Source organism: Theropithecus gelada, chromosome 7b, assembly GCF_003255815.1.
Source record: "Theropithecus gelada isolate Dixy chromosome 7b, Tgel_1.0, whole genome shotgun sequence".
Classification (NCBI taxonomy): Eukaryota; Metazoa; Chordata; class Mammalia; order Primates; family Cercopithecidae; genus Theropithecus; species Theropithecus gelada.
Window position 1 is genome coordinate 93,568,315 of NC_037675.1, and position 13,177 is coordinate 93,581,491.

The 13,177-nt window shown below is 37.1% G+C and overlaps 1 protein-coding gene across 4 annotated transcripts in view; it reads left to right on the forward strand.

Annotated features, from left to right (window-relative positions):
- The window catches only part of CPSF2 (cleavage and polyadenylation specific factor 2), a 41,240-nt gene extending 31,178 nt beyond the window's left edge, over positions 1–10,062 (forward strand). For 2 of the 4 annotated variants that reach the window (XM_025392322.1, XM_025392319.1), the window contains 7 exons: positions 1,008–1,108; positions 1,779–1,979; positions 3,130–3,282; positions 4,318–4,543; positions 5,635–5,934; positions 7,790–7,924; positions 8,326–10,062. In XM_025392322.1, the coding sequence (XP_025248107.1) occupies positions 1,008–1,108; positions 1,779–1,979; positions 3,130–3,282; positions 4,318–4,543; positions 5,635–5,934; positions 7,790–7,924; positions 8,326–8,418 (1,209 nt within the window). In that variant the 3' untranslated portion in view covers positions 8,419–10,062. The remainder of the gene's footprint in view (positions 1–1,007; positions 1,109–1,778; positions 1,980–3,129; positions 3,283–4,317; positions 4,544–5,634; positions 5,935–7,789; positions 7,925–8,325) is intronic. The other 2 variants (XM_025392320.1, XM_025392321.1) reach the window with 2 other exon arrangements.
- The last annotated feature ends 3,115 nt before the right edge of the window (positions 10,063–13,177 follow it).

The window sequence follows — 13,177 nt, forward strand, 5'->3', positions numbered from 1 at the left end:
TGAAAACAATTATGTTTTTTATATTTTGTACTTTTCAGAAATTAGTAAAGTTAAGGGTCTTTTCATGGCCAGTAGTTATGTGTCTTTCTTATTTTGTAAATTGCCTTTCTAAGTATCTTGTCCTTTTTCATGTGTTGATCATCCTTTTCTTAACTCATTTGGAAGAGCTCTTAGGAAAAAATAGTTTTTGTTGGTCACAGTGCTAAAGATATTTTTCTGTTTCTTTTTTGTTTTTCTTTACAGTTTCTTATTTTATGAGGTTTAAAATGTCAAAGGGAGATTTTCTTCATTCATGTTGCTGCATTTATTTGTTTCTTGTTATGGCTTTTGGGCCTCACCTACTCCAAATTATAAAAATGCTTATCTGTATTTTCTTTTCCTGATTGGGGATTTTTAACCAGTTTGATTGATTGATCGATTGAGACCGGGTCTTGCTCTGTCAGACTCAAGTGATCCTCAGTCTCAGCCGCCTGAGTAGCTGGGACTACAGGTGCGTGCTACCACTCCTGGCTTTTTTTTTTTTTTTTTTTTTTTGTGGAGACGAAGTCTCATTATGTTGCCCAGGCTAGTCTCAAACTCAAGTGATTTTCCTGCCTCGCAAAGTGGTAGGATTATAGGTGTGAGCCATCGTGCCCAGCCTCCCAGCTAATTTTTAAATTATTCCTAGAGACAGTCAACCTATGTTGCCCAGGCTGGTCTTGAACTCCTGACCTCAAGCAGTCCTCCCACCTTGGCCTCCCAAAGTGCTGGGATTATAGGTGTGAGCTACTGTGCCTGACCAACCAGTTTGATGTAAATTAAACCCATTCTAGATGATGTGTGACAGCTCAATTTTAATACTAATCTAAGTAGGACCTATAATTGCATGTAATGGAAACTTGATTAATTTCAGAGGAAAAACATCAGTTTAAAGATGACAGAGCAATTTAGAGATGCGGTGTATCTCATATCCCACTGCTTTAACCCCCTAATATTAACATTTCCTTTCATCTGTTACTTTTTTTTAGTTGAGGAAACGTGTGAAGCTTGAAGGGAAAGAACTTGAGGAATACTTGGAAAAAGAGAAACTAAAGAAAGAAGCTGCCAAAAAGCTTGAGCAGTCAAAAGAGTGAGTCATTTTCAGACGGATTACAAACTTATAGATGCAATTTAAGAAGAGTGTGTCTTTGACTTAAATGTTTCATTAAAAATATTTTTAAGTTTTCATAAGACTTAATTTTGTTACAGACATCTTTCAAATGTCTAGAATACCAGATCCTGTCAGTGCTAATATTATTATGCATTTATTTGTTATGTTTTATAAAATGTCAGTCCAATAATATTGAATGTTATTCCAGTCATGCTTCACTTAATGATGGGGACACCTTCTGAGAAAAGTGTTGTTAGGGGATTTAGTCATTATGCAAACATTAGGAAAAATGTTTACACAAACCTTGATGGTATAGCCTACTGTGTGTCCAGGGTCTATGATATGGCCCATTGTTCCTAGGGTACAAACCCGTACAGCATGTTACTGTACTGAATACTGTAGGCCATTGTAACACAATGTTAAGTATTTGTTTATCTAAATGTATCTAAACATAGAAAAGGTACAGTAATCTTATGGGACCTCTGTTGTATACGTGGTCCATTGTTGTTGACCGACATAACTGTATATTATCATTTGAGTTAACATTGAATTATTAATATTGAGGATTGATTCAGTAATAAATAGATAAATATTAATTTAAAATATCTTTGAAACTTTATGACCTCGATCTATTCTAAAATCCTCCTAGGGCAGATATAGATTCCAGTGATGAGAGTGACATTGAGGAAGATATTGACCAGCCATCAGCTCATAAGACGAAGCATGACTTGATGATGAAAGGTGAAGGCAGTCGTAAAGGAAGTTTTTTCAAACAGGCAAAAAAGTCCTATCCTATGTTTCCTGCCCCAGAAGAAAGAATTAAATGGGATGAATATGGAGAGATTATCAAGTATGTGAGCAAAACAAACTTTTCTCTCTTGCGAATTGGAGGTATTAACTGTGTTATCATTTTTCAGTTCATGAATTTGATCTTTCTAGTCACATGTACGTGGTTAGCTTCTGAGTACCTCAGACTGAAGACACAGAAGACTTGTAACTTGAAACATAAAAATAGAGATGCTGAGAAACAGAGAATATTAGGAGAAAACTGGCAGTTTTATGACTTAGTTGTGTAAAGGTTTAAAAACATGATCACATGATCAAGACTTTTTTTCCCCACTTAAAAAGAGAGGAAGATGTAGAATAGGAAGAACTTTGGGGCTGTGCATGGTGGCTCACACCTGTAATCCCAACACTTTGGGAGGCCTAGATGGGAGGATCACTTGAGCTCAGGAGTATGAGACCAGCCCAGACAATATAGTGAGACCCCCATCTCTATCTTCAAAAAAAAAAAGAGAGAACTTTGGATGACTGGTGATTGCATTACCAATGGATTATGTCTTAAGTATTATACAAGTTTTATGAGATTAAGAGGAATATGATATAGCATGAGTGAAACCATCGAAAATTTACAAAATCTATACTCATAATTAGAAAAACAACTGCAATCACATGTTGTAATTGCAAATTTGAAAACACTACTATCCTGTGTAAAAAAAAAAAAGAGAGAAAAAGAAAAACGTAATACAGGCTGGGTGTGGTGGCTCACGCCTGTAATCCCAGCACTTTGGGAGGCCGAGGCGGGCGGATCACAAGGTCAGGAATTCAGGACCAGCCTGGCCAAGATGGTGAAACCCCGTCTCCACTAAAAATTCAAAAAAATTAGCCGGATGTGGTGGTGGGCACCTGTAATCCCAGCTACTCTGGAGGCTGAAGCAGAGAATTGCTTGAACGGGGAGGCAGAGGTTGCAGTGAGCCAAGATGGCGCCACCGCACTCCAGTCTGGGTGACAGAGCGAGACTCCATCTCATAAAAAACAAAAAATGCAATACATACAGTCATCTGGTAATTGATATCAAATTTCATTGACTTTGGATGAAATGTATATTTAAATCTTGAGATATGTGAGGACTGCAAAAATTATGCCGCCTACTAGTTATATATGTTATGTAGTATTAGCTTGCTTTTTTACTGCTTCTAATTAGAGACTTATTATTTAGACCAGAGGATTTCTTGGTGCCAGAGCTTCAAGCTACTGAAGAAGAAAAAAGCAAATTAGAATCTGGTTTGACAAATGGAGATGAACCCATGGATCAGGATTTATCTGATGTTCCTACTAAATGTATTTCTACAACAGAGTCTATTGAAATAAAGTAAGTGCTTCTGTGACATTTTGAAAATAGATTATAAGATAAAATTTCAAGCATTTGAATTATATAATTTACATTATTTCAAGCGAAATTTCTGAATATTCTTTAGTAAGTTTGTGCTTTTAAAATTTAATTTATTTTTGTATGAAGAGACTTGCGAAATATGGTGGCATGATATTTTCTCTTCATTAATGGTATTTGAATGCCAAAGTAATTGAATTGGTGGTGAGGGGTGTACTTAAATTGTAACATTAAATTGTCCATTTATATGAAGAAAAATTATTTCTGGCCTTTTTAGTCTGTAAGCAGGTGAAAGGGAATAGTGTAACTCACAGTTTAATTTTTCTGAGTCACTGCTTGTTTCATAAAATATACTCCGTGACTTAAACAACTCTAAGACCCTAATGTCTGGAAAATACTGTTGTGATCTGAAGTAGTTAGAAACCTTTTTCCCCCGCTTTCTACTTAGTTAAATAGTACTAGTAAATGATCATTTTGGAGTTTTTTTTAAGTCATCAGAGAACAAAATTTGTCCAGTAATATCATTTAGTATATATTTTTGGGTGTAGATAAGATCTAAATAATACAGATAGGGCTGGGCATGGTGGCTGATGCCTGTAATCCCTGCACTTTGGTAGGCCAAGGTAGGCAGATCACTTGAGATCAGGAGTTTAAGACCAGCCTGGCCAACATGGTGAAATCTCATCTCTACTAAAAATGCAAAATTATCCCTGCGTGGTGGTGCACACCTATAATCCCAGTTACTTGGGAGGCTGAGGCAGGAGAATTGCTTGAACCTGGGAAATAGAGGTTGCAGTGAGCAAAGATCATGCTACTGCACTCTAGCCTGGGCAAAAGAGTGAGACCTAGTCTCAGAAAAAAAATAAATAAATAAATAAATAAAGATAAATCATACAGATACTATAACACATGTGTATTTCTCAAATCCTAGTGTTATATGTTATATACATGATAAAAGCCATTTTTTTTTTTAGAATTATGAGAAAAGTTACCTTGAATAATCATATCTAATTACAGAGCCCGGGTTACCTACATAGACTATGAAGGACGCTCTGATGGGGATTCCATTAAAAAAATCATTAATCAGATGAAACCACGACAGTTGATCATCGTCCATGGCCCACCAGAGGCCAGTCAGGATCTGGCAGAGTGCTGTCGCGCCTTTGGTGGGAAAGATATTAAAGTATACATGCCAAAGCTGCATGAAACAGTTGATGCCACGAGTGAAACTCACATCTACCAGGTAAACATGCCAGGAGTTGCCAGTGAGTAGAAATAAGTACTTTTTGTGGCAGGTTAGGACAGGTAACATTAGAAATACAGAGATGTGTGAGACAGACAGACATGGATGGTCTCCTGCCCTAGCAGTCCTGATACTGTATGGGGCTTAGAACAAGGAAATACCATTTATCACGTTGTTGTGACTCTGAGAAGAAGTATAGGATACTATGAGAGTATTAAGAGGGGAAACCACCCACCTTTAGAGGTTTAGAAAAGGTTTCCTGCAGGAAGTGATAACTAATCCTAACTGATGTTTAGATGGGTTATCAGGACAGACGGAGTAGAAAAGTGGGGGAAGAGCATTCTAGGCAGAGGGAACCATATTTGCAAAAGTACAGAGGTAAGGAAAATGATTGTTTAAGAATTAAAAAGTTTTAGAAGAATTCCCGGATATCAAGGTTCTACTCCTAATTGGAACAAATGGAGACGGATGCCGAATATAGGACTAGCGCAGTAGAGAGATAAACTTTGTCTGGTAATGGGAGATGGTGTCAGTTTAAGGCTGGAGTGATGTCTATATCTGGAAGAAATGGATGTGCACATATCAGGCAGGAAATTTATTCTGGGCAGAGTAAGAAGAAGCACCCTTCCAAGAATATGGAGATGTGAAATTCTGAAAGGACAAGCAGTTCGGTACCTAGTGAAGTATGCCAAGTACTAGAGGATGGGACTGATCAGTGGTTCTCAACCTTGACTGCACATGAGAATCATCTGGGGAGCTTTGTGAGGGTCAGAGGGATTCAGTGTTCTGGTCTTAGTCTTACCAGTTATGTTAGAAACACTAGATATGAGGCTCTGATATACTTTTTGTTTTAATTGCCATGTGATTCCATTTTGTAGTCAGGGTTAAGAATCTCTGTTTTGGAAAGTAGGCAGGGGCCCAATGATCTGCAAGGTAATGAGGTCATTGCAGGTCATTGTGAGGCTCAGATGAGTGAAAGATTTTCCAATTTTAACATATTACCAGAGGCAGAAAATGATAATAGGTTATATTTAATTTGTTAATCTGTATTCTGTGGGTTTTATTTCTCTCCCCCTCCTTTGCATATCTAGGTGAGATTAAAAGACTCACTTGTCAGCTCTCTTCAGTTTTGTAAGGCAAAAGATGCTGAATTAGCTTGGATAGATGGTGTCTTAGATATGAGAGTTTCCAAAGTGGACACAGGGGTTATTTTAGAAGAAGGAGAACTAAAGGATGATGGAGAAGACTCAGAGATGCAAGTGGACGCTCCCTCAGATTCTAGTGTTATAGCACAACAAAAGGCCATGAAAAGTCTGTTCGGAGATGATGAAAAAGAAACAGGTGAAGAAAGTGAAATCATTCCTACTTTGGAACCGTTGCCACCTCATGAGGTAAAAAAAGCATGTGCTTTTTTGATTTCTTCCTGAATTTGTCATCCTTCTAGTTTTCGTGTCTTTTGGTTTCTTTTTTCCCCCTTCCAAAACTAAGTGGGTCTGTGGAACCTTTTATATTTTTAACCATTTAAAATATGTGTCAGCTGGGGGCAGTGACTCACGCCTGTAATCCCAGCACTCTGGGAGGCTGAGGTGGGAGAACTGCTTGAGGCCAGGAGCTCTAGATCAGCCTGATTAATATAGTGACACCCTGTCAAAAACCTAGCCGGCATGGTGGCATGCGCCTGGAGTCTCAGCTAAGTAGGCTGAGGCAGGAGGATTGCTTGAGCTCAGGAGTTCAAGACTACAGTGAGCCACGATTGTGCCACTGCATCTAGCCTATATGATAGAGCGAGACCCTGTCTGGAACATAAAATATGTCTCACATTTGGGCTGATTTTGGAGTTTTTAAAAAAGAGAACTTGCAGCGTGCTTCTGCGTGTTTGTCTTTGTGTATATATCAATTCTATACAGCTAAGGAATGACATATCTTTAACAAATCTTTTAAGGTACATAATTGTTTCATGATTTGTTTTTTTGGTATGGATTTTTAAATTTTAAGTTTGATGATTGTGAAGATCACCTGCCTGCTTCCAGTCTGGAGATTTATAGTTTTCTAAGAAAGTCATACTGGTGTGTTTTCTGTTTTGTTTTGTTTTGTTTTGTTTTGTTTTGTGATGGAGTCTTGCTCTGCTGCCCAGGATGGAGTGCAGTGGCATGATCTTGGCTCACTGCAACCTTTGCCTCCTGGGTTCAAACGATTCTCCTGCCTCAGTGTCACAAGTAGCTGGGATTACAGGCATGAGCCACCAGGCCCAGCTAGTGTTTGTATTTTTAGTAGAAATGGGATTTTGCCATGTTGGCCAGGCTGGTCTTGAATTCCTGACCTCAGGTGATCCACCCACCTCGGCCTCCCAAAGTGCTGGGATTACAGGTGTGAGCCACCGCCCCCAGCCGAAAGTCATACACTCCATTTTTTTTATGTTTCATTCAGTTCAAATAACTTTTGGTTTTGATATAGTTAGAAATCTTTAATTAAGTGTACGTACAATTTCATCTAGCATTTACATATTCTTGAGAGGTATCTAGTTAACTAGCAAAGATTCTAGGTAATTAAACTTGGAAAAATACTAAAACTATGAATCTTACATGCATGTCAAGTGATGTCTTCAGCCCTACTATGAAATTAAGAATAGAGAGACAGCCTCTGTCGCTAGATTCCCTTCTAGTACAACCCTCAAAATTGGGAGGAGGAATTAGAATTTTTTTTCTTCTGTGCTAAAGCTAAAGCTCTTCAAAGTAATGTTAAAGCAGAAAGCAGCAGCATTAGGCAAGAACCACTTTCCTTACTGATTGTAGAACCTGTGGCATCCATTGCATTTGCTCTGAGGAAGGAGGACAGGGAAAATGGGATGAGGGAGGTTGAGGAATTGTCCTTTGAAGTAAGCAAATGACTGGGATCTAGAAAATGAATTTTTGGTTCAGTCCTGCCCATGGCACTCTAGTTAATCCCGTTAGGCAAGTGGATGAGTGAAGAGCATAGCATTACCAAACATCTCTGTTATGATGAGGCATGACTAACAAAACTGATTGTGAAACAGAAAATGTGAAGGGCATTGTAATGTTAAATAATGGGGTAAAATGTAGAATAACAACTTGGAATGTGATTTGCAGTCTTGAAATGATCTGTCAGAGGACTTCAGGGAATAATAGAAAATCTCTTAGAGATCATGTAGTATTTTACTTTATTCAGTACAGTTGTATGTCTGGTGTTTTACTTGAAGTTATTCTTTCCCCTTTGACTTTACCTAAGGTTCCTGGACATCAGTCAGTTTTTATGAATGAACCAAGACTGTCAGACTTCAAGCAAGTTCTCTTACGGGAGGGGATTCAAGCTGAATTTGTAGGAGGTGTACTTGTTTGCAACAATCAAGTAGCAGTCCGCAGAGTAAGTGTGTTTTCAATAAGGGCTGAATTGAACACATACTTCTGATGTCTTGTCATTTTGAAATTCTGTAATTCTTGATTGGTATTTTCACAAAACTGAAGATCAGTAATTTATGTTCATGATCATGACCTCAAAGGCTTACAGAAGTCTTACTGACTTGAAGGCTTATGAAAGACTCTTGAAGAAATGGTATAAAATTTTATAGTAAATTTTAATTATTTGAATCCTCTGACATTTATGTGTCTATGTAAAATTCATGACTTCAGTATTATATCCATATGCTGTGAATCAGAGCAACCTGTGTCTGACCAATCATAATCTATTTCATATATTTCAGTTTTTATGTCTGCATATTAATGAATAGAAAATGTACTAAAGAATTTTTTTTATTTGGTTTCTAGACGGAAACTGGACGCATTGGATTAGAAGGCTGCCTTTGTCAAGATTTTTATAGGATAAGAGACCTTTTATATGAACAATATGCCATTGTGTAAAAGACATGATGTCAAGAAGGATCTGCTTGACCTTTCTAAGAAAAAGGGATTCTTATCTTACTTTGAGCTTTTGATGTTTTGTTTTGTAACATACAGAAAGAATCTGCCAGAAAAACTTACATGTATTAGATTTTTAAAAATATAAATAGAGAACATTTTGCAAATGCTCAAATGAGCATTCTATCTTTTGGCTTTCAGAGTGACAGAACTCCTAACAGGTGTACAGGCCCGAGAGTTGAAGGTGATTGGTTTTCTCTACAGACTCCTTGTTCTAGAAGGGCTTTTTACTTGAATAAAACAATGCAACTTAGCAAACCAATTCATGGCCTTAGAGAAACATTTTTGCATGAGTTCTTACAAACTGTTATATTTTCTGGAATGATAAGTGAGAATTATTTAGAAAAGACATGCTCAAAAAAAAAAAAAAAAACCTAAACTGATAGAACAGTTTTTTGAAGTTTATTTTTAAAAGCATATGTGCTCTGACTCTTTCCAGTTTGAATATGCAATTGTTTTCTGCCTATATTTCCCAGTGATTTACTCTAGGGTAAGGTACTACACATTTGGTTCAGAAATCAATTTTTATTTCTCCTATATCTTGTTTTATCAAGATTTTGTTGTGGCATTTCAATGTAAATTATAACACCATCATTCAAAAGAACTCCTTGATGCAGTATAGTCTTAAGGGTTCTGCATACCTTTTAGAAACATCTTAGCCATCAGTTAGGTCCTGTATTAAACTGTTTAGTGCTCTGTTTTTAAGAAAACAAATGTTGAACCTCACACTTTTATGTGGTGACAGTATAATTTAATTAAAAGGTGTAAATGTTTTCATCTCTTAAGCTTGCTCTTTCCTAAGGTCACCCAAGCAGTGGTTGGATTTTATACACATTACTACTAAAATAATACTGAAGTTGGATAAGGTTATCCTTTCTGTGTTTGTGTCTTTCTTGTGACTAACCACCCTGATATAGTATAAACCACTGTGTTCAAGAGTAAAAACAATATATGCAATTTTCATTGAACTTAAGGAGTGAAAACCATGTAAACTGTTGAAACTATTGTAATCCATTAATGCTTTTTAAGAAGGTAGCTTAATCATGGCAGACCTTGATGTTTATTTCTCAAATAGTTAAGCCCTCTTCTTTACACTTAGTTGTTTTTTTTTTTTTTTTTGAGACAGACTCAGCCAGGCTGGAATGCAGTGGTGAGATTTTGGCTCACTGTAACCTCTTTCTCCAGGGGTCAAGTGATTCTCCCACCTCAGCCTCCCAAGTAGGTGGGACTATGGGCACATGCCACTGCACCTGGCTAATTTTTATATTTTTGGTAGAGACAGGGTTTCACTATGTTGGCCAGGCTGGTCTCAAACTCCTGACCTCAAGCGATCCATCCACCTAGACCTCCCAGAGTGCTGGGATTACAGGCATGAATCACCACAACTGGCCTACCCTTAGATTTTTGGAAGGATCGATATTCTTATTTAACTATGTGTGGAACAACCCAGTAATATCAGAGTTGACTTACTATTTCATTCTCTTTCAGATGCTTACAAAGCTTCTATTGTAGATTATAGTGTTAATGCAAAGTTTACAGACTTTTGATATGGAAAACCAGATATACAAAACAATGTTACAAAAGGCAGATATAAAGAGTATGTTTTCTTTTTAGTGCTTTGGAAAATTTTCACTTTAACTCTTATTACTGTATAGATTAAGCCCTGTAGTGCTATTTATATTCCAGGGGAAAGAAAATCTGAATTTGTTTTATGGTTTAAAGCATCTGGTTTACATATTGTATTGTAATACTGATACGGTTTGGCTGTGTCCCCACCAAATTGAATTGTGTTAATAGTTCCCATAATCCCTATGTGTTGTGGGAGGGACCCAGTGGGCGGTAATTTAATCATGGTGGCGGTTACCCTCATGCTGTTCTTGTGATGGTGAGTTCTCATGAGATCTGATGGGGTTTTTTTTTTTTTTTGAGACGGAGTTTCACTCTTGTTGCCCAGGCTGGAGTGCAATGGCACGATCTCGGCTCACCACAACCTCTGCCTTGCGGGTTCAAGCAATTCTCCTGCCTCAGCCTCTTGAGTAACTGGGATTACAGGCATGTGCCACCACGCCCGGCTAATTTTGTATTTTTAGTAGAGACGGGGTTTCTCCATGTTGGTTAGGCTGGTCTCAAACTGTTGACTTCAGATGGTCCGCCTGCCTCGGCCTCCAAAAGTGCTGCTGGGATTACAGGCGTGAGCCACAGCACCTAGCCTGAGATCCGATGGTTTTATAAGGGGATTTCCCCCACTTTGCTCTTCACTTCTTCCTACTGCCATGTGAAGAAGGACGTGTTTGCTTCCTCTTCCACTACGATTGTAAGTTTCATGAGCCTCCCCAACCTCCCTAATTGAACTGTGAGTCAATTAAAACTCTTTACTTTATAAATTACCCAGTCTCGGGCAATTATTTATAGCAGTGTGAGAACAGACTAACATGAATACCAATACTGAAAAATTGTTTCTTGCCTCATCTTTTTATTGTCCTATGAACAGGAATTAAATTTTAAAGTATTGCCTTAAGATGATTGTGCTAAATAATAGTCATTGCAAGAGCAATAGTTTTACCTGTTTCTAGATGACAATATTACTAAAATTTCTCAAATGAAGACTTTGTTTTAACTTCTGTTACTTCAGAAAAATATAAATTTTAAAAATGACTATGAGATAAATCATGAACTCAGTGGAATTTTCAGATGAGATGGGGCACGTTCAGGGTGGTATGGCTGTAGAAGGAATTTTCAGATCTTTATTATTTAGAAGCAAGTATAGGTATAACATGTGGACTATCAACTGATATCTGCAAATAATTTGGTTAAAAAGAAATTTGATTGTAGTATTTGTTGCAGTAGGATTATAAATGTCAAATATCATTGTAAACATTTCTATATTTTTAGAAATATCTTGGTGGCCTGAAACAGAAGTGAGGAAATCCATTTTTTAAGGTGAGCCATTTGGCTTTTTAAAAACATTGAGATACAATTTACATAACATAAAATTCACTCTTTTAAAGTGTACAATTCATTGGTTTTAGTATATTTGCAGAGCTGTACAACTATTACCACTATATAATCCCAGAACATTTTCATCACTCCAAAAAGAAACACCATACCCACTACCAGTCACTCCTCATGCCCCCTTCCTATGACCCCTGGCAACCATTAATCTACTTTCTGTCTCCTTGAATTTGCATTTTCTGGACATTTCATAAAAATTGAATAATATATGATATTTTATGTTTGACTTCTTTCGTTTAGCATAGTGTTTTCAGAGTGCATCACTGTTGTAGCATGTGTCAGTACCCTTTTTGTGACTGAATATTATTCCATTGAATGGATATACCACATTTTACTTATCCATTCATCCGTTGATGTATATTTGAGTTGATTCCAAATTTTGGCTATTAAGAAGAATGCTGCTGTGAACATTCATGTGCAAGTTGTTTTTTTTTTGTATGTACATATGTTTTCAATTTTCTTGGGTATATATCTAAGAATTAGAATTGCTGGATCATACAGTAATTCTGCTTAACCTTTTGAGGAGCTGCCAGGCTGTTTTCCAAAGTGGCTACAACATTTTGCATTTCCACCAGCATGTGTTTGAGCATTCCATTTTCTCATTCTTGGCAACATTTATAACTCCCTTTTTAAATTTTAGTCATAGTGTGTGTGAAGAAGTGTCTCACTGAGGTTTTGATTTGCATTTCCTTAATGACTGATGATGTGGAGCCTGTTTCCATGTGCTTATTGACTATTATGTATTTTGGAGTAATGTCTGTTCAAATCCTTTGTCCATTTTCAATTTGTTTATCTTTACTGTTGAGATATAAGAGTTTTTTTTTAATATATTCTGGATACTAAACCATTATATATTGATTTGCAAATATTTTATTCCATTCTGTGGCTTGTCTTTTCACTTTCTTGATAGTGTACTTTGAAGCACAAAAGTTTTTAATTTTGATAAAGTCCAATTTGTTTTTTTCCCTTTGGTTCTTTGTGCTTGGTTTTATATATATATATATATATATATATATATATATATATATATATATTTTTTTTTTTTTTTGAGATGGAGTCTTGCTTTGTCACCCAGGCTAGAGTGCAGTGGCGTGATCTCAGCTCTCTGCAACTTCTGCCTCCCAGATTCAAGCGATTCTCCTGCCTCAGCCTCCTGAGTACTGGGATTACAGGTACCCACCACCATGCCCGGCTAATTTTTGTATTTTTAGTAGAGACATGGTTTTGCCATGTTGGCCAGGCTGGTCCCAAACTCCTAACCTCAAGTGATCCACCAGCCTTGGCCGCCCAAAGTTCTGGGATTACAGGTGTGAGACACCTTGCCTGGCCTTGGTTTTATATATTAAAAGCCATTCCTTCATTCAAAGTCACGAAGGTTTACACTAAATTTTTTTTCTATCTAAAAAACCATTCCTTCATTTAAAGTCATGAAGATTTACACTCTTTTTTTTTTTTCTAACAGTTTTATAGTTTAGGCTCTTATAGTTAGGTCTGTCATTTTAATTATTATCTTTTTTTTTTTTTTTTTTTGAGGCAGGGTCTCACTCTGTCATGCAGGCTGATGTGCATTGGTGCAGTCACAGCTCACTGCAGCTTCAACCTCCTGGCCTCAAGCAGTCCTCCCACCTCAGCCTCCCAAGTAGCTGAGACTACAAGTGTGTGCCACCATTTCTGACTAATTTTTAAAATT